This window comes from Mastigoproctus giganteus, chromosome 9, assembly GCF_048544385.1.
Source record: "Mastigoproctus giganteus isolate SK-2022 chromosome 9, ASM4854438v1, whole genome shotgun sequence".
Taxonomy (NCBI): domain Eukaryota; kingdom Metazoa; phylum Arthropoda; class Arachnida; order Uropygi; family Thelyphonidae; genus Mastigoproctus; species Mastigoproctus giganteus.
The window spans coordinates 161704306-161731321 of NC_143583.1; the positions used below are offsets into that span (position 1 = coordinate 161704306).

General features: G+C 36.9%; 1 protein-coding gene across 2 annotated transcripts in view; it reads right to left on the reverse strand.

Moving 5' to 3' along the window:
* Positions 1 to 27016, reverse strand: part of jbug (filamin-type immunoglobulin domains fbug) — a 1114928-nt gene that overhangs the window by 580277 nt on the left and 507635 nt on the right. For both annotated transcript variants that reach the window (XM_090381438.1, XM_090381439.1), the window contains exons 24-25: positions 25235 to 25321; positions 2170 to 2307 (exon numbers count right to left, since the gene is read on the reverse strand). In XM_090381438.1, the coding sequence (XP_090237564.1) occupies positions 2170 to 2307; positions 25235 to 25321 (225 nt within the window). The remainder of the gene's footprint in view (positions 1 to 2169; positions 2308 to 25234; positions 25322 to 27016) is intronic.

Here is a 27016-nt window from a genome sequence, read left to right on the forward strand (position 1 = left end):
CAGGTTGAGTTCCCGAAATGCATTTCAGTGCATGTAGAAACTTAATACGTGCTAAATTCCAAATAGGGGAGAAGTTGGTGGGAATCTTTTTGTTTAATATGTTAAGTAATGTGTGGCGCTTAAACTACTCAATGATGAGGGCTTTGTTTTGAAGGATTTTATAACTGGAATTTAGTTTAACTATTGTGATCACTGAATTGATGAGTGGGTTATGATTAAAAGATAGAACATGTTGTGTTAGTTCTGTACTTGCTAAATTAGATTTGAAGTTATTAAAGTGGTAGTATGCACGCGTGTTAGAAATTTTTGCTGTTGTACTGCCTATGTAACATGCTTGACAATCTGATTGGCATCTAATCAAATATATAATGTTATTATGATCTTGTGTCCCATACTCGTATGTTGTCTTGTATGAATTGAATTTAGAACTTAATTTGTTAAAAGATGTAAATATTAATTTGATATCTGTATTCTTAAAAATCTGTTGAAGTCGTCTAGCATATTGTTGATGGTATGGGAGGGTGATAAGGGGTTTGTGTATCTTATTCTTATTCACGTGGTTATTAATTTTCCTTGGATTATTAGTATTATTATGGACTTTGGTGATGGTGTCTTTTATTAGTTGTAATGGGTATTTCCTGTCGATGAATTTTTTTATGAGGTATTGCAATTCTACGGATAGGTCTATTTGTGGGTGACTATATTTGATAGTGTTGTATATCAGATTGTATAGAACTGCTTTTTTGATGTATAGAGGATGGTGTGAGTGGTAATGTAAGAATTTACCTGTATGTGTGTTCTTTCTGTATATTTTGGTGCCTAAAGATGTACCTATTTTGTATATAGTGAGGTTTAGAAAATTAATTTTATTATCAGTTTCTACTTCGAGGGTAAATTTGAGTCTCTCATGTGTTGTATTAATCATGTTCAGTAAAGTATCGATAGTGGTTTTGTTGCCCATTAAGAGGACGCCATCCGTGTATCTCATATATAGTTTAATCCCTGGGGGAAAGGGTTGGAGTATTTTTTCTTCAATAGAAGCGAGGTAGATTTCGGATAAAGGGGCCGAGATATCGATGCCCATGGTAAGACCGAAAATTTTTTCGTAGATGTTATTTTGAAATTTAAATTGTTTGGCGTCAAGTAACAGTGACGTGGGTTCTAAAATCTCATTAATATTTAAGTCAGAACTCAACCTGTATAGAACACACTTGTGCACTCTTCACTCCCCACTATAGCTAATTGAGGACGATTTTGAAAGTCACTCGTTCGTGGCTATTAGCTTTTATCTCACTTCATTTAATTTAATTTATTTTAATTAGACAACCATAGAATGGCAGGTGCACTTTACTTTCTTAGAAAAAATTTTAAAACTCATAACTTAGTTTTTAAATTTATAATCCCTGTAAGTTATTAGAATCTCATAACCACTATGTACGTGGTAAAACTTTCAACCAACTAAGCGGATTACTATGAGGCGAGTGCTGAAAAATTAAGCTAAGCATTGTGGAAGAATAAACATGTTTACATATCGGCACTGGAAAAGAACAGAAAAACAAAAACAATTTTAGAGGAAGAGGTTACAAATACCAATGAAACACTTCCTGAATGGTTCACTACACAAAGTACTGGATTTTCAATAGATGGTCCGATCTTGATGGCCCAAGCATAAAAATTTGGTACACAATTTGGATGCAATGATTTTGTAAGTAATAACGGTTGTCTGGATCGATTTAAAAACTGAATAGAAGCATATTAATACAAATAATATCTAGGTATATATTAATGTTATTTTTTTTCTGTCTAATATTTCTTTTGCTTTTTGAATATCTTTCTATCAAGTTATTGAGAATTAACAAAAAATAGGAGATAGATTTAACTCATCACTGATATAATGAGTGACGGTTATATAAGAAGGAAATTTTTTTTTTTTTCAGTCCCTTGATGCTCATTATAACCAAGGTTGTGTGTGTGTGTGTGTGTGTGTGTGTGTGTGTGTGTGTGTGTGTGTGTGTGTGTGTGTGTGTGTGTGTGTGTGTGTGTGTGTGTGTGTGTGGGCACATGCGTATCAAACAGGCAGAAATAAGGCATTTCAACTAGTTTTTAATTAATAAAATATTTCATATTTAATTACTTAATTAACTATAAAGACATTTCAAAATTTCTCACCTAAGAATGTGACAGGCTTTCCAATAATACCTCTGGGCATATCCTTTACTTTTATCTGTTTCACATCGTAAACTTTACTAATAAATGGGCTGCCATGAATCTGACCATCCATGTAATGTACATGGATTCTATGCTCACCTTTATATATAAAAATAATTGTTATTTCCTGAATCTAACAAAAATTATATAGTAAAATGCAGCTTACAGTTCATAAAAAAAAAAAAATCACTTTTGGCATTGATTACAAAGAACAAAGACAAAGAAGAAAAAAAAAAAAAATATATATATATATATAGCATTTAATTGATCTTTTAACCAAACTTCAAATCAGAAGAACAGTGCTACTGCTGAATTATAAGGTCTGGTAATCCTGTGTTTAACACAATAACTCTAAAATTACTCACTGATTACCCCAGATCTTGTGCAAAATCTACAGTAATCCACCAATAAAAGTTTGAAAAAAACAGCCAAAAAAAGTACTGTACATACCTTTGAAAAAATTATCATAATGTAATTTAAAACTATTTAGGAACTAAAAATCCTGCAGTGTGCCCTACTGCTTCCATTGCTGGTGATTTGCACACCCATTTTATTTGTACTTGTTGCCACATGAATGTAGAACTCTCTGTAGCCAATGGAGATGCATTTGTGTGCTAGATACAGGCATATGATGACCTTAAATTGAAACTTAGTGTACTGTTAGACAAGACCAATCTGAAAGAAAAACTCCAGAGTAAAATTGAACTGGTTGCTCAACAGACCAGTGGTCTAATTCTATGCCCAGCAATGGTCTCAGAAATCAAGTTGTTTATAAACTGCTGTTGGGAGCAGGGATGTATGGGTGGGGTAAAGGTAATTCAGAATGAAAAATACTAAGGGATTATGATACAATCAGATATTAAATTTAACAAACACATTGATTGTGTAAACAAAAAACTAGGAAAGTGAATGGCATCCTGTCTATTATTTGTAGGACCTTTGGAACTAGAGAGAAAGATGACACTGTTCCTCTATAAGACGTTATGTTCAGACCACATTTGGAATATATTGTACTCAGGTTTGGAGCCATATTAATAAAGACAAGGACTTTCTAAAGTCCAAAGAAGGGCAGCCAGATTGGCGAGGGGCAATAGTCAATGTCAAGAACAACTTAGAAAGAGCAAACGATAAAACTTGGCAATTAGTCATTTTAAGTCCTGAAGGAGATTAACCAGTAAAAGGAAAGGAGATTAACCAGTAAAAAAAAACTCTTGGCAATGGGGACTGGATTTTCATTTTATTTATTTATTTTATTTTTTTGTTTTTATAGAATATGCAGGAAAGTTTGCTCCCTTACACCAATTAACTCTCATAAATACTCTTATTAATAAGCTCTAGTACACACAAATAAATTTTTACAATGTATCTATTTTAATTTTCCCTTCCTTCATTATTTTTGAATGGATATTTTATAAATTATGTAATCAAAAATATTAGAATAATTTTATTGTATTAATAATCATTAATGGCATTAAAGAGAACACTTACATAAAATTTTATTTTATCTGGAACAATAAGTCGAGTCATTTTGGACATCAGAAGTTCAACTAGATGGATGGCGTGTTTTTTTTTTTTTTTTTGTCACTGTTCTAAATATATCAGCTAGTACTATTAAAATGCTACAAAAACACACACAAGTACAAACTGGCCAGATGAGTTATGTTTTACCAAATTTCATTCTTAAAACAAATAAGGTCATAAATAAACAGATACAAAATATTATTCATTTTCTATTGTGAAAATAAAATTATGTTTGACGATTCTCAAGAAATTTCTACCTATTTTAGTATACCAGTTGCCTGTATTGTTAAGGATGAATTTTATGCTGACCACAATTTTAGTTACCTCGTTAGGCTGAGTGATTGTGACTTCCAGACAGTCCATCACCTTAAATCCACAGTTTGCATCAGAGTTAGCAATGGACAGCATCTCTTGATTCTTTGATATGCCGGTGATTGAGCAAGTGATTCACCCTTTATATGAACCAAAACTCATAATATCAAGCATGCTAAAAATGATAGGTTCATTTTTATGCTTCAAATGCAAATGTATTAAATTTTATGTATTTATAACATAGTATCAAACACATTTTGCTAACAATTCTCATGTTATATCATGTCATTCAGAAATTATATAACAAAGTTGAAAATCATATAAAATATACACAAAAAATATACATGTACTACTTTTCCTATAGTATTGTAAAGTTTAAACTATAACTTTCCTCATATTTAAATCAATATTTTAAGGTGGAGGATTTCAGATAGCAATAAAATGTAATCTTGTTGCAACAAGTTAAGTGCAATAGAAGAGTTAACAATGTGCTTACTTCAGCTATCTGGAGCTAGAGCGTAAGTTCAGTACACAGAGCAATTTCCTTATTGATAATTTCTTTTGCTAACAATTCAAAAAAATTAAATTATCTGCTATAATTATTCTTACAGAAAAAAAAAAAAAAAAGGGGGGGGGATAACTCATTATCAATGTTATAGTGATAAAAACATGAAAAAAAAATCCATTATTAAAAAAAAAAAAAAAAAAAAACTAAAAGACAAACTGCAGCAATTATCAATAAACTGCAGGATGGAAGCTTCCTCAACAATTCATGCTGAGAGAATTGAAATTTAATCTGCCAAGATGGTCCAGTGCTTGTTGCCAGATCGACTGTATTTAGCAGTGAGGGGCTTCAACTCGGTCTACTCAAAGAGTGTGTGCTACTGTACACTGACTCCTGGCTACTCGGCAACAGAGACCTCTATATTTTTCTACAATTCATTTTTAACCAATCAGTGTTATATTAATGTGTTATTAAAATTAGAAATTAAGTATACATTACAGGTAAGCTTAATCTTTAAAACTCATAGTGGACAGCCCTTCATCTTTACCATTTCCATACATATGAATGTATATATACATTATTCATGTGTGGACCCAAAGGAGTATGGTCATATACATATATATATATATATATATATATATATATATATATACGCAGAGTATTATACATTTTTCAAGGTCATTTCAAATATGTTTCAAATAATGTGTCTATTTCTGTAAGAATGAAATCTTCCAGAAAAGTACAGCCATCTCTTAATTGTATTTCCAAGTAACTTTACACAGTTTATGACACAATTTCAATTGCAATTTCTCAACCTTTGCTGCGAAACCTTTGTTTCTCAAACTTTTTTTTTGACACTACATACGCTTTGTTTACTCGATTAGCATTAAAATAGTAGAAATCAGCCTTGCATATAGCGATCATACTCCAATATTCCCATAACATTCTGGTTTTGATAAAATAGCATAAGGAACACGATTCTCAGTATAAATAACACCATCTAAAAATTAGCATTACTAGAGGCATATGATGCAAGAAAGCAAGCTTAAGCAGCATCAGGCAAAAAAAAAAAAAAAAAACCACTCCAATTTCACCCCTCCGTTCGTTCAAAATACCTGTCCAGCTGAGCCTTAAATTTATTTAGGCTATCAATTTCCACAACAAGGGATGGAAGTCTGTTCCACCAACCAACTACCCGCTGGCTAAAGCCAAATTTCCGCACATCTATCCTACATCCGTCTTTCCTCAATTTGAATTTATGTCTTCTCAGGTGATTATTCTGAGCAAGAGGAAGAATCCTATTGGCACTGAGCAGGCTCAAACCATTCAAGGCTTTATACACCTCTATCAGATCACCTTGCCGGTGCCTAGTTTCCACACACTGTAATTTGCAAAACTTAAGCCTTTCTTCATAGGACCACCCTTTGTTCCATTCACTAATCTTGTTACCCTTCTCTGTACTCGTTCTAACAGCTCTACATCCTTCTTGAAATGAGGCCTCCAGAACTGTATACAGTACTCAAGGTGTGACCTGACCATTGCCTTATACAAGGGAATAAATAACTCCTTATCCCTGCTAGAAAAATTCCTGTATATCATTGACAAGACACCATGAGCTCCTCTTGTAGCCCATCTGCACTGCTCAGAGAACTTCATATCTGCCTGCACAATTACTCCCAGGTCCTTTTCATTCTCCACCACTGTCAGTGTAGTACCATAGAGTTGATACATTGCTCTGGGGGGTTACTGTTTCCCATATGTACTACTTTACATTTGTCAATGTTAAACTTCATTTGCCACCTCTCAAGTCCATCTGCTCAACCTTTCCAGATCCTGTTGCAGCAGCACAGCATAGCATCAGTAGTGTCCTTAACAACCCTGCCAACCTTTGTATCGTCTGCAAACTTGGACATTAAGCTTGATATACCATCACCAGTATCATTTATAAATACAAAAAACAACAATGGACCCAACACTGAACCCTGAGGGACTCCACTAATACCATTAGTCCACGATGAGCAGTGTCCATTGATTACCACTCTCTGTCTTCTCCCACTCAACCATCCCTTTATCCATAGCAGCAATTTGCCTCCAATACCGGTGCCTCCTTAGCCAAGAGCAGCAGTGCGTAGCACACGCTTATTGATTAGACCGGGGTTCAAGCCCGTGACCACCAAATACGGAGGATGCGGAAAGGTCAGGAATTGACCAACGCATATCCTTGGAGCAATATGGCCTTAGTTGCTAATGCTCCTAAAAAGCCAAATAACAAACAACGACAAACAAACAGCCTCCAATGCCACACTGCTCCAATTTGTTCAGCAGTCTTCCATGTGCAACAGTATCAAAAGCCTTTCTAAGATCCAAATATATGATATCAAAGTTATTTCCTGCATCCAGTTACTTTGTGACCACATCATAGTATCCAATCAAATTGGTCAGGCAAGACTTTCCCTTAAAAAAACCATGCTGTGTCCGAGCTATAACTGAAGTCTTGTCTAGATGATCCTGCAGTGCTTCTTTAACCAGTGCCTCCATTAATTTTCCTGGAACAGAAGTTAAACTCACAGGTCTATAATTACTTGTGTCAGTCTTTGATCCTCCTTTGTGAATTGGGGTCACATCTGAACATCTCCAGTCTACGGATAACTCCCCTGAGTCCAAAGAAGCTCTCATAATTAGGGCTAAGGGTTCGCTTAGTTTCTTCCTTTGCTGCCTCCTTTAATATAACTGGATAGATCCCATCCACCCCAGGTGTATTTTTTATGTTTATCCTAAACAATTTCTCCTCCACTTTCCTCTCAGTTATTACAAAATCATCTAGCTCACTGCCAGAGTTTACTTCATCTCTGGCATTCCCCTTCCGGAATAACTCCTCATGTGTGAATGAAGATGCAAAATACTCGTTTAGTTTATTAGCCACCTGAGCAGGATCCTCAACTGTTGAAACATCAATATCCAGTGGACCAATCTGATTCATCCCTTTCCTTCTAGAATTTACATAAGTAAAGAACTGTTTTGTGTTTTGCTTTGCATTCTTTGCCAATGATTTCTCATAATCTCCTTTGTGACTTGGTTACAGACCAGCTTATATCTATCATAGGCTTCCATGTCACCCATTAATTTATATGTATCCCATGCATTTTTCTTCTCTGCCATATGTCTCATTAGTTTATCTGACATCCATTTAGGCCTAAACCTTGAACAATATTTCTTAGTTGGTATGTAAAGCCTAATAGCTTCCAAGAAATGTAATAAATAATCCATTTCTAATTAATATGGTAATCTAACAGAACGAATAATGCTTAATAATGACATTATTATTAGTATTAGCTATGTAGTGCAAGGAAGACTGAGGCTTTTGGCAAAAGTCAAAAAAAAAAAATTTCCGAGTTACCCTGTGTGTGTGTGTGTGTGAGAGAGAGAGAGAGAGAGAGAGAGAGAGAGAGAGAGAGAGAGAGAGAGAGAGAAGGGAATATCCAAGAAAGAAAAGAATAGACCTAGGTGTGCCAAGCCCATACTCACTATATGTGAGCCCCTGGGGTTACATAGTAATCTGGTGTTTACATAGTAATATGGAACATATATACAGAATGTGTCTGTTGTATCTTTCTTAAAAAAAAAGTGTATTTCTCCTACTTTTTTCTCATACTCTAATCATTTCAACATAGTCTGCTGCATATCTGTATGTCTCCCCAATGAATTTTAATAGCAGCAGGCTACGTTAATTGAATCTTTTTGTGGAATGAAATTTTTTTTATATATAATTAAAACTTTGTACATAAATGCTTTAAAATATTAATATGTTATTTTGACATTAATTCCCTATAGCAGAGCATATTCATAGACCTTTCCTTCTTTCAATGAGGGTTATGTCTGGTCTGTTCTGCGGGATCATCTTGTCCATTATTATGGCACAATCGCAGTATAGTTTTTGAGAAAGGGGCCTTACTACAGCCTGAGGTTCATACTTGTAATATGGTACACTTTCTTTGATTAAATGATATTTTTGCACTAGCTTCTGATGTATTATCATGGTGACTCAGTTGTGTCTGTGATAACCCTGTATCCCAAAGTGATGTACTGGATTGTTTCTGGGGACAGGTGACATTGCTCACATGTGTCATCTGTCACTCTGGGTTCTTGGCAATATATTTCCTGTAGGCCCTGGTTTGATTACCTGGTTTTCAACAGCGAGCAAGAATTCTTTCATCTCAGGGAAGAGATTCCCATTCGTGAGCCAAGCATTGGATGCCATCTTATCTATGTAGTCTTGATGGTGATCACTGTAGTGTCTGCTGTGGAGTGCCTTCTTTTCCCACCTTTCTGTCTTTGTTTCTTCTGTCAGTATGAGTGAGGTCTCCTTGTTAAGGTTGAGTTTGTGTACCATTTTGTCTATCTTTCTCATGGCTTGGTAAATTGATTTTGTGTTTTCCTGGAAGTAACTACACAAGTTCTTAATTGCTATCTTCTGTTTGTGTGCTTCTGGGTTGCTTCTAAGAAGTGCATCACTGTTAGGTTGATTTCATAGAACTTTAATGTCTCCATCAGCCAGCTATGTGGCACAGAGTCGAAAGCCTTGAAGTAGTCAATGTAGGTCATGTACATGTTGCAGTGTTCTTGAAACTGCAGCTTAAATGGTCAATTGCTTCTTGCATCCTTTGCTCATCTGCTTACATCCCTTATGCAGCTCAGCCAGATGGTCTGGCTCTCCAAATGGATTGATTTCTTAGTTATGCAAATGGTCAGGAACTTAGACATTGTTGAGAGACCAGCCTGCACTTCTTCCTCCCAAATCTCTCATTCTGTCTTCGCTAGTACAGCCTTGGTTTTCTTCCATTCCAGATCTATCCAGTGCACACGGCTGTTAAGGCTAACTCGCTGCTCCAGAATTATTCAAGTGCTTTCTGCGTGGGAGGGGGGGTCTGTTGCTTTCCTTCTCCTCTTGTCCAATTTTCCTGTAGAATGCTCTCTGGTTTTCATCAAATATCCTGATGCCTGTTTTCCCTTGGACAACTCATTCTGTAACTGCGAAGCCTCTTGATGACTGCCATGAGTGTCTGTTTGAGGGTGTCACAGTATTCTTTGATCCTCTAATTATTGGTCTCGTGTATGCTGTGGACGTCTTTCTTTGAGGATGGTTTTCACTATTCTTATCAGCTTCTCACTTCTGTTTCTCCCATTGGTGCTGGATCAGTTGACTTTATCTACTGCTGTAGCCTTCTTTCTCCAGGGCTCGTGGTTCATTTTTGTTTTCTGTTGATGTCTGGTTTTTCTTCCATTCATCCTGATAGCTACTACAGCAGCACAGTAAATGGCTGTGCACTAGGTGTCTAGCGTTACTTTGTTGTTGAGATAATATGGTCATTGAGGTTGTCTGCAATTTACCACAAGATTCTGTTGGTGTCTCCTTCGGTATGTTGTGGGTGTTTTTCAGGTCCATGCCCTCAAATTCTGCCAGGGCCTTCTTCCCCTCCTCTTCTATTCTGAATGTCTTGACCTCGTCCATTGTCACTACAGCTGCTCTGGGTTGTAGTTCTTGTACTTTGTATGATGATGATGATGCAAGGAAGCAAGCTTATGAAGCATCAGCCAAAAATTAAATAAAATAAATAAAAAAATAAACTCCCAAATCACTTGTCCATCCCACATCCACAACAGCAGACAGTACTTTGTAGCAGTGGGGGGGGGGGACTGTTAATTTGCCACTTTGCATGAAATAATCAGTTCTGTTTTTCAATATTTCTATTATTTTCATTATTTCTTCTTGTTAATTACCCAGAAACTGAAGCAATGTTCACTCTTCTAATTAATGTTACAAATAGTTCTCTGCTTGAATTATGAGCTCTTGTTCTGACCTGAACTTGTTAAATGAACTGTTGTTAAATAGGTCCCAAAGATGTTTACAATTGGGTTCAGATTTGGGCTGGAAATTCAAGGTTCACTCTGTTATTCATATCAAATCGCCAGCATGCTTTTGATAGAAGTTTGTCATGCTGATATGAATCCATCTCCGAGGAATTTTCACAATGCAGGTAACACAGACTTATTCAGAATGTCAAAATAGATCAAACCATATAAAACAGTCCCATACCATTGCACTTTTACCAGAAAACTTTATTATTTCCTAGGGATGAGGTGTCAAAAAACATGTTGCAGGACAGTGTATGTTCTTAATTTACAATTTAGATAGCCTGCTTTAATTGTATTTGGTAAGCAAGCCAAACATAAGGACTAGATTCTAAATATGAAAGACCAGCTGTGCTATTTTTTAATTAAAATAAATTGTGCAGATTGGGTGGGGTTTATGTACTCTTGAGCAGGTTCGAGTTTATCCATTGCCAGTTTCCTTGATACTACATGGCTGGTTATAACAGTTGGCACTGTGTTTTTCTCCCTTAAATTTCAATAATTATTTTAAGTAAAATAAATAATAGTAACAATAATGTAATCAGATCTTTAATATTTGCTGTTTCATAATTTATCTGTTTATAACTTACTTGCAAATTTTGTGAATAGGTTACAGTTCTATACTGTTTCTCACTGACAAGTCAAATTTGAATTCTCACTGAAGATTCAAATAAACAGTGCAGAACTAGATATTTAATTACATGAGTATCAACTAATTTGTATTTATAAAGCATATCAAAGAAAGATCCACGTGTTGGAAAAGAGTTTGCAGCTCCAGCAAACACCAAGTTTTTGATAATGATAATTTTTTGTTATTTTATTGACTTAATTGTCATATTAATTTATTTTCTAGAAGTAACTGTATAGTCGTAGTCACACTCTTAGTTTATTTTTAATTTAGATAGAGATTTTGTAGATTACCATTTAGTATCGCTAGAATCTTGTACCATTCAAAACTTGCCGCCACTACACACACACAAATGGTTTGTCCCACAATGTTGCAAGTCACATGACTACAGTTGTGGATATAAATGCAGCAGAACCTTTCTAGTATCAGTTAAGCGTACAAACCGAAGCAAGAATGGCGAAAGGGAGTGATCTAATGGACTTCAAACGTGACATGGTAGTAGGTAGGTGCAAGACGCGCTGGACAAAGCATCTCTGAAACGGCAGTTCTCCGGAACTTTTCACACACCAGTTTCAAGAGTGTATCGAGAATGGTGCAATGAACAGAAAACATCCTCTCCACAGCACTCCTGTGAAAGAAAATTGCTTGTCGATGAGAGAGGTCAGAGGAGGATGGCTAGAATTGTGCAAGCAAACAGACAGGCCACAACGTCACGTCAGAATACAACCGTGGTGTGCAGAACAAAATATCGCAATGGACCACTTGTCGCACTTTGTGGCGAATGGGGTACAACAGCCGACGGCCACATTGCGTACCTTTGTTATAATTTGAAGAACAAGAGAGCATGCCTCCTGTGGGCAGAGTAACACCACCACTGGACTATCGAGGATTGGAAAACAGTTGCTTGGTCTGACCAGTCGAAGTTCCTGGTGCATCATGTTGATAGAAGGCTCAGAATTTGGCGAAAACAACATGAATTCATAGACCCATTGTGTCTGACGACTACTTTGCAAGGTGGTGGGGGCAGTGTTATGGTGTGGGGAATGCTTTCTTGGCACACGTTGGTCCATTGATACCCATAGATTCACGTCTGAAGGCCATATCGTACCTAAACATCGTTGCTGACCAAGTACATCCATCATGTTGAGAGTTTATCCTCAATCAGATGGTTACTTCCAGCAGAATAATGCGCCGGTGCACAAAGCCCGAATCACTATGGAATGGTTCCAGGAACATGACAATGACTTTTCTTTGCTGCAGTAGCTCGCTCAATGTTCGAATCTCAATCCTATTGAACCCTTTTGGGATGAGCTGGAAAGGGCTGTTCGCTGTAGGGCTACACCTCCGTCAAATCGCAACGAAATGCATGACACACTCATGTCTGCATGGTACTCCATTCCTGCACAACGTTGTCAGCATCTTGTTCAATCAATGCCTAGATAAATTCAGGCTGTTTTGAAGGTTAAAGGAGGCTCAATACGTTACTAGATAGGTGTACCTAATAAAGTGGCAGCACAGTGTATATCTCGAACTTGGTGTAAGGTATAATGTAAAACTAAATAGCGTAATACGTAGAACCGTATTAGAAATCTGTCATCTTAGTTTAATTAAATCATTAAATTTATTAATCTTATTAATTTTCATTGAAAATGAAATTGTATTTGAATGGAAATCATGCCCCAGACGAGAGCAGCAAACCAACAACCACAAACGGAAGTGCTGTGGTCAGGGGAGAACTGAAAGGGCGATTCTCCACGAGGATGCCTTTGTATATCCTTGGTGCAGACTGTGAATAAATTAGGTGCCAACTCAGCATTCTGATGGGCATCTATGAGAGTTTGAGGTATAGGTATATGCCCTTGAAGGAATTGAAATGGGGGGTGATCAAACTCGCAGTTACCAAACTCGACACCAGAACTCACTCATGTGCATCAGACAACACAGTGCCAATCTTCAGGGCAGAATGTGCTGGTCCCACAGAAGCTAGTTATTGTCAGTGAAAAAACTGCCAGAGAAATGAGAAATCTAAAAATATTTCTTGACTAAATGTCTAAGAGTATGAAAGAGTTGGTTTATGCATGGTTAGCATGTACATCATTTCTACTACCCAGGTAGTATGATACATCATTTAGTTATATCTCACAATAAGTGGCTGAGGTATTGAACTCCTTTGAATAAGTAACCCTTCACCAGTGGAGAAGACTAATGTTACTTATTCTTGGCTGATACCACCACCCAGATGGCACCTTTTCGAAGCTTGTTGGCTTACTGATCAGGGTGGTAGTAGTGGTGACATGCGATGCAAGAAAGCAAGTATATGAGCTTATGCAGCATCAGCCAAAAAAAAAAAAAATATCACACCATTCCCTCCTTAAATTTATTCAACCTATCAACTTCCACAACGACAGATGGAAATTTCGCCCATCAATTAACCACCCGCTGGCTAAAGGTAAATTTTCGCACATCTATTCTACATCTGTCCTTTCTTAATTTGAATTTATGCCTCCTTAGGTTCGTAATCTGAACAAGTGGAAGCATCCCATCAGAATTCAGCATGCTAAACCCATTCAAGGCCTTATACACTTCAATCAGAACACCACGCAGGTGCCTAGTCTCCAGCCACTGCAATTTGCAGAACTTAAGCCTCTCTTGGTAAGAGGATCCCTTCATTCCCCTCATCAATCTTGTTGCCCTTCTCTGTACACGCTCAAGCAAATCTTCATCCTTCATAAAATGAGGCCTCCAGACCTGTACGCAGTACTCAAGGCATGGCCTGACCATTGCCTTATACAGAGGGACTATCACCTCCTTTTCCCTGCTAGCAAAATTCCTATATATCATTGACAAAACCACATGACCTGCCCTGCCAGTCTGTATGCATTACTCAAAAAACTTTATATCTGACTGCACAATTACTCCCAGGTGTTTTTCATTTTCTACCACCTTAAGTGTAGTACCGTAAAGTTGGTACATTTCTCTGGGGTTACTTCTACCCATATGCAGTACTTTGCATTTGTCAAGGTTAAACTTCAGTTGCCACTTCTTAGCCCATCTGCCCAAATTATCTAGCTCCTGTTGCAGGAGCACACTGACATTGCTGTCATTAACAACCCTGCCAACCTTTGTATCATCTGAAAACTTCGACATTAAGCCTAATATACCTTCATCAATATCATTCATAAATATACAAAACAACAGTGGACCCAACACCGAACCCTGTGGGACTCCACTAATAACATTAGTCCACGAAGAGCAGCACTCATTGATTACCACCACCCTCTGTCTTCTGCAAAAAAAAAAAAACTTAACCATCCTTTTATTCATTGTAGCAACTTACTCTTAATACCATTGTGCTCCAATTTGTACAATAGTCTTCCATGCGCAACAGTGTCAAAAGTTTTCCTGAAATCCAAATATATGATATAAAAATTATTTTTTGCATCCAGTTCCTTTGTAACCACATCATAATATCCTATCAAATTTGTGAAACAAGACTTTCCCTTAACAAACCCATGCTGTGTCTGAATTATTGCTGTAGTCTTGTCTAGATGATCCTGCAATGCATCTTTAACCAGTGACTCCATTATTTTATCCGTAACAGAAGTTAAACAAACTGATCTGTAATTACTCGTGTCACCATTCGATGCCCCTTGGTGATTTGTGGATACATTTGCACATCTCCAGTCTGTGGGGACCTCCCCTGAGTCCAATGATGCTCTCATAATTTTGGCTAAGGGTTTGCTTAGTTGCTTTGCCGCCTCCTTTAATATAACTGGATAGATCCCATCCACCCCAGGTGCTTTTCTTATGTTTAACTTCAACAATTTCTCCTCCCCTTTGCTCTAGGTTATTACAAAATCATTAAGTAACCTGCTACAATTTGATAACCTTCTGCCATTTTCAAAACTTAATAATTCCTCAAGTGTGAATGTAGATGTAAAATACTCATTCAATTTGTTTGCTATCTGAGCAGGATCATCAACAGTCGAACCATCGATGTCAATTAGACCAATCAGATTCATCCCCTTCCTTTTAGAGTTTATATAAGTAAAGAAATCCTTGCTGTTTTTCTTCGCATCTTTTGCCAAGGATTTCTTAACATCTTTTGTATACACTCAAGCAAATCTACATCCTTCCTAAAATGAGGCCTCCAGACCTGTAAGCAGTACTCAAGGCGTGGCCTGACCATTGCCGTATACAGAGGGTCAATCACCTCCTTTTCCCTGCTAGCAAAATTCCTATATATCATTGACAAAACCCCATGACCTGCCCTGGCAGCCTGTCTGCATTGCTCAGAAAACTTCATATCTGACTGCACAATTACTCCCAGGTCTTTTTCATTTTCTACCACCTTAAGTGTAGAACCATACAGTTACAAAGGAACTGGATGCAAAATATAATTTTGATATCATATATTTGGATTTCAGAAAAGCTTTTGACACTGTTGCGCATGGAAGACTATTGTACGAATTGGAGCAGAATGTATTAATGTAAGTCGCTACAAGGCTAAACTTCCACCATCCACCATCTAACTATCCACACCATGTAATGATGTATGTGCAGGTACTCTGTTGTTGCAATAGTGACAAAAAGGTATGAAGTATAAGTTCACCATACGAGAGATGATTGTGGTGTGCATAGTTTAATATAAATGTCTAAATGTCTAAGAGTATGAAAGAGTTGGTTTATGCATGGTTAGTGCATGGACATAATTTCTACTATGCAGGTAGTATGAATGCATCATTTAATTATATCTCATATTAAGAATACCTTCACGAGTAGCCAAGGTGCCACTGCTTTGAATAAGGGTGGTAGTATCCCCCGAGAATAAGTAACATTAGTCTTCTCCACTGCTTCTCTAGCGTTGCTTAATCAAAGCAGTATAATTCATGCACTGCTTCTTTTGGAATGAGCAGCAGTCTGGAAATCAGGGTGCTTGGTTTTTCAAGGACTACTGGGAATCATTGGGGAATAAGTAAATCTACGGGCTGCACTGGGGTAACTATGAGTAAGAACAGGTGCACCAATGCAAGGAGTTTAGTTAATAAATTTGATGAATTTGTAGTGCTGGTCAAAACAACAAAGGCAGATATTACTGGGATATCACAGGCATGGTGTGATGCAGATATAAAGAATGCAGAATTGGAATTTGGGGACTACAATGTGTACAGAAAGTATAGACAGGATAGGGGGGGGGGAAAGGACTGTTAGTTAAGAAACACAAAATTAAATCATAGCTGTAATCCAACAAAGTGTAAGGTATTACACCTGGGAAACAGTAATCCCAAAATAACTTATTCACTTGGTGGAGTTCAAATAAACCCAGTACTGGAGGAAAGGGACTTGGGTGTTACGATACGGTCAGACATGAAATTCTCTGAGAATTATAGACAGGTGCAAAGAAGGCCCATGGTGTCCTATCGATGATCTATTGAACTTCTGCAAGTAGAGATGGGATGTGATAATCCCATTATATAAGGCTTTTGTTAGAACACATTTGGAATACTGTGTTCAAGTATGGAGACCGCACCTAAAGAAAGACATCGAGCTTCTTGAAAGGGAGCAAAGACGGGTAACTCGCTTGGTGAGATCGGCAAAAGGGCATCCTTATGAAGAAAGACTTTGAATATGTGGGTTGCAGGGTTTGGAAACTAGACACCTTAGAATAGATTTGATTGAGGTGTTTAAGGCTCTGAGAGGCATCAGTAAAATAAAAAAATCGTTATAAAATAAGTAAGTATTTTATTACGATTATTTATTGTGTATGGTAATGTTTTGGTTACCAATGTGTGTTCAATCTTGGGTGGTCGGCACCTAACCCTATTTTTTACATAGGGCCTGTTGTTTATATTGCACAAGGGTTTCTAGGAACACAACTATCGTGCTATACGAGGATTGACTGTACAGAGAAAGAGAGTTGGTCAGGAAATCAAAGTGTCTTATAATGGAGGATTTTAACTATCCAAATATTGAATGGAACTTGTCGTTGGTCACTTGCACTAACAACACTTTTGTTGATTTATTGGATGATTGTTTTCTGCAGCAGTATGTTCAAGAGGGAGTAATATTCATGATCTGATTATCAGCAGCGATTCCTCATGAATTAAGAATCTGCAGATAAAGGAACCGCTAGGAGGCAGTGACCACAGTGCAGTACCCAAAGATGCAACTACCATCAAGGGTAAAGGGGAGGGTTTTTGCTTTTGTAGAGGTGACTACAGTGGTCTCAGGCAGCTTTTAAATTTGGTACAGTGGGACCAACTGATGATGTCACCAACAGCAAATTCTAAGTGGGAAGCATTCACGGAACTAATTTTGGAAGCTACTAGGCTTTCCATACCAACTAAGAAATATTGTTCAAGATTTAGGCCTAAATGGATGTCAGATGAACTAATGAGACTTGTGAGAGAGAGAAGAAAAATGCATGGGATGCACATAAACAATCAGGTGATACAGACGCCTATGGTAGATATAAGCAGGTCTGTAATAAAGTCACAAGGGAAGTTAAACAGGCAAAGGCAGATTACTAGAAATCCTTGGCAAAAGACACAAAGAAAAACAGCAAAGAGTTATTTACTTATGTAAACTCTAGAAGGATGGGAATGAATCAGATTGGTCCACTGGATACTGATGGGTCAACTGTTTATGATCCTGTTCAGGTAGCTAACAAACTGCATGAATATTTTGCATCCACATTCACACGAGGAGATATTCAAGGAGAAGAATTCCAGAAGTTTTTCAAACTCTGGCAGGGAGTTAAACAATATAGTAATAACTGAGAGGAGAGTGGAGTAGAAACTGTTGAAGTGAAATTTAAGGAAAGCATAACTCGGGTGGATGAGATCTATCCAGTTAAATTAAACAAGGCAGCAAAGGGAAGTAAGAAAACCTTTAGCCATAATTATGAGAGCTTCCTTGGACTGGACCCATGAACTGGAGATGTGCAAATGTGTCCACAATTGACAAAGGGGATCAAAAATGACATGAGTAATTACAGACCTGTTAGTTTATCTTCTGTTCCATGGAAATTAATGGAGAGACTGGTTAAAGAAGCCCTGTAGGACAATCTAGATAAGATTACAGTTATAGTACAAACACAGCATGGGTTTGTTGACCAATCTGATTGGATACTATGATTGGTTGCAGAACAGATATGCAGAAGGAAGAACTAGACAAATTATTGGAGGGAAGTAATAGGTGCAATTTGAAGTACGAACTTTTTTTTTTTTTTTTTTTGGCTGAAGCGTTATAACTCGCTTCACTCAGTCAACATCCATTCACTTTCCAACTCCAAAATCACAACACCAACTTTTCCTCTTCCTTTTTGATTCCTTCTACTTCTGATTCCTGGAATGACCTTCTTTTATATGTATTTCTATTTCCAAAATTTTCAATCTATAGACATTGAAGTCTAATGTCAAAAATTATCTTCTGACTTCTCAACCTATAACTCATACACAGCAATATGTATTAAAGTTCATATTTGGGAGTTTCCCAAAAAAAATAACTTAAAGTGAAAACTAATTCCTAGGTGTAATCTATTTGAATTATGCATACACAGACCAATTTTTTAGATTACCAATAAGGTTTTGGTTTCAGCAGTCCCTTATCAAAGTTATATTCATCCAAAATCGAGCAAACATTTTTATAACCTTTCATCCTGCAAATCACATGCTACAATAGATATGTCAATGACACAATATACAAAATTGACATACTGTATCAGCCATGGTGAGCATTATTTTACAATATAAAATACCTAGTTGCTCTCTCAGCATTCAAAGGTTTTACTATTTCAAGTTTTGCATACTGATCTTTAATTTTAAAAGGAAAAAATTAATTCAATAAAATTAGAAAATAAAAAAAAATAATTGCAACAGGTTGCAATAAAAACATTAACAAGCTATGTCTGACCTGCATGTTGTGTACTGAATTATACTTTAAAAACATTTTTTTAATTAATTTGTATATCAATTCATATAAATAATTCAATAATGAAAGCAGGAGAACAAACAGGTAATTTTGAAACTGAAACATAAAAAATTGTTAACTAAAAATCTTATTATAAAAGAAAGGCAGAAGTTCAGAATAAAAGAAAGGCAGAGGTTCAGAATAAAAGAAAGGCAGAGGTTCAATGATTTGATCAATTCTTTTTTTTACATAACATTGAGTAAAACAAGCAAACTTGGTATGCTCAATGCTATGTACAAATTAAGGCTACGTCTTAACTCTATAATAATATTTTATAGACCCCAGAACAAGCAGTCTTTGCTAAAAATTAATTGCAACTAAAAAATATAATAAATATTTATGTAATGATTTACTAATTAATTTAAAAAATGGTTTTAAAAGTATAATTATCAATTTCCTAATACATATCCTGATGGAATCAGCATAAGAAGGCAACTAACAGAATCTGCCACCTTTGCAGTCAGTAATGAAATACACAAATGTAACATAAAATGCCTGAATGTACCAATGTGTTCAGTTATATGCTTTAAGAAATAAAGACAGATTTTAACCTATACAAGGAGAAAGAAGTGTTTTGTCTTTTTGCTTGTAATATGGAACAATTCCTTTTCAGTTTTTTTGAGAACTAGATTCTAATCCTTCTTGTTATAACAACCCTTCTTGGATAAAAGGGGGACATTTATTGGGTCTTTGTTGAAGATCCTGAGTGATTAAGATGTTATTATATTTTTTTACAATTCTTCTGATTTTTTTTGCAATTTATACAGAGTGAGCAGCTGTTTGGAAGAAAAGTAACGCTGAGAGCGAAAGAGGAAAACCAAGTTTTTTACATGCAGAAGAAGCAATATTTGTAATGTGCTTGTGCCAAGAGAGATTAGAAGTCAGGGTAATCCCGAAAAGAGATATCATTTTGCCTAGAAATCGGAGTGTCACTAAAGATAAGCATAGGAGCAGAAGAATCCTTTTTGCAAGATATAAGACAAGACTGAGTTTTAGAAGGGTTGAAATCAACTAAGTTGTCTTTGCCCCGCTGGAGAACTAGCTGAAGATCGGCATTTAAGGAATTGGTAGCAGATTTTCGAGAAGTTGAAGCTGATTGAGCAGGACAAGGTTTCTCAAAATGGAAAGTTGAATGCAATGTGCTATCATCGGCAAAATTATGGATAGGATTTCCAGTCAATGGAAGAAGGTCATTGATATACAAGAGGAAAAGAGTGGGGGAAAGAAATGAACCTTGGGGGACACCAGCATTAGTGGAGAAGTTAGAAGACAGGGAGCCATCTTCCATCACCCTCAGTGAGCGGTCAGAGAGAAAACTGGATAACCAATTACTAAAAACAGTTGGCAAGCCATAAGATGGAAGCTTGTTTAGAAGACCTTTATGCCAAACACGATCAAAAGCCTTTGAGATGTCAAGAGCAACAACTTGTGTTTCACCAAACCTTTCCATTGAATTAATCCATAAATGGGTAACATAAGCAAGAAATTCACCAGTGGCTCGACACTGACGGAATCCACACTGGCGATCGTTGATCAGACGGAAGGTTTTTCGGTAATTTAAGAGTTGGTGGTTAATTAATTTCTCCCTTACTTTAGAAAGGGTAGAAGTAATTGCAATGGGACGATAATTGGATGGGAGGGATTGGTCACCCTTTTTAGGAACTGGCTGGATATGAGCAAATTTCCAAGCAGAAGGAAAAACACCTTTGGAATAAGAAAGTAAAAAAAGGCGGCAAAGAATAGGAGCAAGTTCAGGAGCACAGGTTTTGAGAACAAGTGGAGAAATACCATCAGGACCTGGAGCTTTCTTAGCATCAAGATTCATCAAAATCCTTCTGATATCCTTTTGACAGAAGAGCACAGGAGGCATTGAATGGAGCGTTTTGGGAATGGTGGGAGGTGTTTTACCAAGATCATTAATACACAAGCTGGAAGAAAAATGGGATGCTAGCAGGTCAGCTTTATCCCTGGCTGAAGTGACAACAGAACCATCTGGTTTGGACAGAGGTGGGAGCAGAGATGGGCAAAAGTTGTGGCCGATAGCTTTGGCAAGAGACTAGAATGATCGGCTACCATTAGGGCAAGAAGCAAGTTTTTTACTCTTAGCCTGTTCAAACTCTAGTTTGAACTGATTAACAACTGCTTTACAATTGTTGCGAGCTTTGGTGTAAGCAGAAAATGAAACTGAAGAATTAGAAACAAGCCAATTACAATATGCAACATTCTTCTCTTGGACAGCCTTAGCACATTTATTGGAAAACCAAGTTTTAGATAAAGGACGAGATTTTAAAGTGGAGTGTGGGATAAAGCATTCCATTCCTGCAAGAATAATTTCACTGACACGATCTGAGCAAACGTTGACATCAGAAGTTTTGAAACAGTAATCCGACCAAGGAAAAGAAGAAAAGAAGTCTCGCAGGTCATCCCATTTTGCATTCTTGTAATGCCAAACAACAGGAGGTTGGGAATAGCCATGAGATAAAGGTTCCATTGGAGAAGAGACAGTCACCAAGTTGTGATCTGATTGATTTTGATTTGGTAGTTGTTGGCGCATCGGCTTCTGTGGCCATATTGCACCTCCCAAGGTTTTTTTTTTTTTTTTTTTGCAGTACTTTGATCCAAGCCCGAGGCGGGAATCGAACCCGCGACCTTTGGGTTGCCAGGCAGGTACTTTACCCACTCAGCTAGCCCGGTCGGCCATTGTGATCTGAAGTGCCTAGAGGACCTCTCACTTCAACCATGTACTTAGAAGGGTTGTTTGTGAGAAAAAGATCAAGCGTATTGGCTGTATGATTAGGATTGTCCGGTATTCTTGTAGGTAAATGAACAATCTGTGCTAGGTCATTAGTAATTGCAAAAGCCTCAGCATCTCAACCAGCTGGGTCGGTGTGACTAGAAAACGGAAGCCAGCTGCAGTTGTGAACATTAAAATCACCAAGGAAAATTACCTCACTGTTAGGAAACTTGGACTGGAGAAAGTCAAGTTGCAAATAGAGGAAGTCAAAGAGCTCCAAGTGATTAGTGGAGTTGGGAGAACGGTAGAGACAACAGACGAATTTGACACGATGAGGTAGAGAGATTTTAAGCCAGAGAAGATCAAAGAGAGGAGATTCCAAATTGCCAAGTCTCTGACAGGGAATATCAGAATGGACATATGCACAAGTACCAACTTTGAGTCGAAAGGAATCATACAGCAAATAATTTGGACATCTGAGATGAGCAGTAGTTGAATCAACTGATAACTGAGATTCAGTCAGAAAAAGTACATGGGTTTTGGAAGACTGCAAGTGGAAATGGACATTGTTGAGATTAGAATTGAGACCACGTATATTTGTGAAATGAATTAGGAAGTCCTTGGGAGGTTTAGATCTTTTCGCAGATAATCTTGCTCTATTATTTTGACAATTCATGGTGTATTCAATAGTAAGAAAAAGTGGGTGGGACATGCTGTATGAAGTAATGAAATTTTTGGATATGGCGTACATGTGGTAAGAATATATCCAGATCCTTGACATAACGTGGCCTCGACAATGCTCCCCGCATACACACTACTCGGACTCCCTCCAGTCACTATCTGGCAGAGTAGAGGTAGCAAGATTATACACTAGTTGATCCAGAAGCCTCCTAGAGAGTTACCAATAGGTTTGGTCTTGTGTACTAACTAGTGGCCGGCCTGTGAACACCGTTTTAGAGCTGTACCCTCGAAATGTAAGGAATATTGGATCTCACCACGATGTTCATCATAACCTCAAAAGTCATCAATCATACTGCATGATGGAAGAGATAGGGAAGGGCTGACCGGAACTTAGCTCTAGAGACTAAACATGGGTTCCACCACTTCAAGCCTCCAATAAGCAAAGTGGTGGTATTTCACCGGCTGATGAGAGTCATCGACCACTTAGTACTGCCTGGTAACATAGAGGGGCAGCGTTCCTCCATGTGGTGTGGGCGCCACACCACATGGAGGAGGGATTCAAATAGGCAGTTTATTTTATTATTTATTTATTATTATTATTTCAATTAATATATCTATATACATATATATACGTTTTTTTGGATGGGGAATCAAAAGCCTAGCGAGTTCTTGCACTACACAGCCAATACTATTTTAAGTGTCACCGGAGACCTCCAAATTTGAATAAAAAAACTGATGTACATCCTTATTTCTCTAAATGTAATACAATTAATAATGAAGACAAAGGTCAAACCAGACCTTTACTCAAAAAAGAGTAAAGCTCATGTGGACAACAATCTAATGCAGGGGTCAGCAACCTTAAGCTCACAAGCAGCTCTTTGAGCATGGAACTGCAGCTCTTTAACTTTTAGGCTACAAGGCCTTAAAACTGAAATTGAGGTTTTATTTATTTATTATTATTTATTTATTATTAATAGCCATATGGTGCAAGGAAGCCTGAGGCTTATGCTGCACCAGGAAAAAAAAAAAGTTCCCGAGTTACCCTGAGAGAGAGAGAGAGTCAAGAGTAGAAGGGAATCACCACGAAAGAGAAGAATGATGATATCCAGCTCAGGACCCTGCCCATACTCACCAGATGTGAGCCCCCGGGGTTAGATTTTTGGAAAGGCAAAAGGCTGCCCTTGCAATTCGACACAAATGGAAGGCAATAGATGAGCTGAAAAAGCAAGACTACATTGTGTCGAAGTGTGGAGTAGCTTACCGGACACACATATAAATTTGAAAATATTTGCATTTGGATTTCTCTCAGTTTTTGGTTCAATGAATCTTTGCAGGCAAATATTTTCGAACATGAACTATATTAAAAATAAATCAAGAAACCACCTGAACAACGTGAGTCTCTCAGCATGTTTAAAGATGAAAATTATGGCATAATCACCTGAAGTTGAGAGACTCAATCAAGAAGTTCAGCAGAAAAAGTCCATCAATTTGTACCAAACTGGATGTTTGTTACATTTTTTCAGTATTAATAAATAATATTTCAAAATATATTTTTTTTAATAAAGCACCTTCCCACTCTATTCCATTTCTTAAAAAACTTTCCCAACTCTCCTTATCCCAGCTTGAGCTGAAGCGTGGCTCTTTGGATTTCCCTTTTTTTTTTTTTTTTTTTTTTTTTTTTTATTAGACCAAGGTGGCCGACCACTGCCCTAACAGAATCATACTCGCTCCTATTATTTTGTACAATTGTCCCCATTAAAAGTTAAAAATCCATGGTGTCCCTACATGCATTCTCACATCACGGCTCATTCATGAATTGCCTCTGTCTGCATCTCCTGTATAGACTCCTCTATGACAAATACTAACAGTTTACCAAATTTTTGTTTTCATCAATTGAAATAAAATATTAACACACAGATTTTGATTTATAGGCCTATATTCAGTTAATACTCAAGTATTCATCATTTAGTTTATTCACTGTTAACAGTTATAATATGACCCAGTTATTATTATTATTAGCCATATGGTGCAAGGAAGCCTGAGGCTTTTTCTGCACCAGCCAAAAAAAAATTTCTGTGACAGAGAGAGAGAGAGAGAGAGAGAGAGAGAGAGAGGGGGGGGGGGGGAATCACCAAGAAAGATTTCACTTTCGAACCCTAAATATCTTTTCTCAATTCTGTGGCTATCAATGTAAGTAAAAAGATAAGATGGCAAGGCATAATAGGGATAAATTGGAAAATTCCTTTACATGCAACTAAAACCTTATTTTTACTCAATTCAATTTTCATTTTCTGTGAATGAAAGTGAAAATCGTAAATCTCAACAGCTTCAAAATGAAAATTTTCAGGAATTCAAGACACCTGGTAATAAAAGAGAAAGAAAACCTTCACCAGCAGATGGGAAACACTAGGCATGATAAACATTCAGAATGTTTAGTGATACTGGCAGACATTAACTAATAATAATATGAGGATAATATATGTATACATCATTGTATGGTCTCAGGGATATGTACTGTATAAGAAATGTATGCAAAACACGAAGACCTGTTATTTTACACACCTCAGACAACCAGAAACATAAGTCATATTTATTAGCTTGAGTTTATAGGAAAAGTAATTGCAATATTAATTATTTTGTTATTTATAGTTTTTCATGAATGAATAAAAAAGAATGATGAGGTACGTCTGTATTTAATTTAATTTATATTTTTAATTTCATAAGTGTAATTTAGTATAAATTTTCAAAGTAAAATAAAACTAACCTGTTTTATTAGGTGTAAAATCAACTTTTAAATGCTGATTAGTATGGTCTGCATGGAGATTGAATGGCAAACTGCTTCCATCTGGAGCTGCAAATAAATATAAGCTAAAATTATTTCTATCACGTTGATTTCTGGAAAATATTTTGGCAACATAAACAAAAGATCTACCATATTTCCCCATGTATAAGACGAACCTTAATTTTGTGGCCCGAAATTTACAAAAAAAAATGTATTCATCATCATCATCATCAGCCATTTTCAATCCACTGCAGGATGAAGGCCTCTCCAGCAACTTTCCAGTTCCTTCTGTTTTGAGCACTGGCCATCCATTTACTACTCAAAAACTCATGAATTTCATCTATCCATCTCCGCCTTTGTCTTTCAGGTTTTCTTCTAGCTCCTCTTGGGTACCATTCTGTTATTTTCTTAGTCCATCTGTCATCATGTCTTCGAGCTATGTGTCCTGCCCAAGACCATTTTAGTTCTTTAGTTTTGATAAGAATGTCCTTTACTTGAGTTTGCTGCCTAATCCATGTGTTTCTCTTCTTATCTAACAGTCTGATTCCCAATATAATTTGTTCCATTCTTCGCTGCGTAGTTCTCAGCTTCTCTTCCATTCTTTTGGTGAGTGCCCAAGTTTCACTTCCATAATTCATGGTGGGGAGTATACATTGATTCATTATTTTACATTTCAGACAAACTGGGATATTGCTCTTCAGTATGTGACTATATTTCCTGAATGCTATCCATCCAAAATTTATTCTTCTCTTGATTTCCAGCCATTTATCATTATTACAGCTAATAACTTGTCCCAGATAAGTATATGACTCCACCTTTTCAATTACTGCTCCTTCAATCATTATTTCCCTTTCCGTGGCATACTTGTTCATCATTACTTTTGTTTTAGCCATATTCATCTTTAGTCCAAAATCCTTACTAACTGTGCATAACTGATTAAGATTTTCCTCTAATTCTTTGGGATCGTGGCTTATGACCACAATGTCATCTGCAAATCGTAAATGGTTTAGGTACTCTCCGTTCACATTGACTCCTTTCTGCGACCAGTCTAATCTTCTGAAAGCTTCCTCAAGGGCAGCAGTAAACAGCTTTGGAGATATTGTGTCTCCTTGTCGAACTCCTTTCTCGATTTTAAATTTGCTACTGTCTTTGTCTAGTCTAATAAAGGATGTAGCACTCTCATATATTTTCTTCAAAATCATAATATATGGAGTATCTATGCCTTGTCTTTCCAGTGCCCGAAACATTGCCTTATGCTGTATGGAGTCAAATGCCTTTTCATAATCCACAAATGCCAGGCATAATGGTGTTTTATATTCATTTGCTTTCTCCATTAGCTGTGATATTACGTGAAGGTGATCCATAGTTGAGAATCCTGTCCTAGAGCCAGCTTGCTCTTTCGTTTGATTCTCATCAAGTATTCTTTCTAATCTGTTAGTAATGACCCTTGTGAACAACTTGTAGATTTGGGATAACAAGCTAATTGGTCTATAATTTCCAATTTCTGATTTATCTCCTTTCTTATGCAGCAAAACTATGATTGCATTATTCCACTGCATAGGCATCACCCCTTTTCTAATGCACTTTGTGAAGAGCCTTGCCAGTTTTTGTGTTATGTCTCTTCCTCCCAATTTTAACAACTCTACAGTAACTTCATCTTCCCCCGGGGCTTTCCGACTCTTCATTTTCTTCAATGCATGTTCTACCTCATCAGGAAGAATATCGGGTATGTCGTATGTGTTGCTACTTTGCAATCCATCTTCC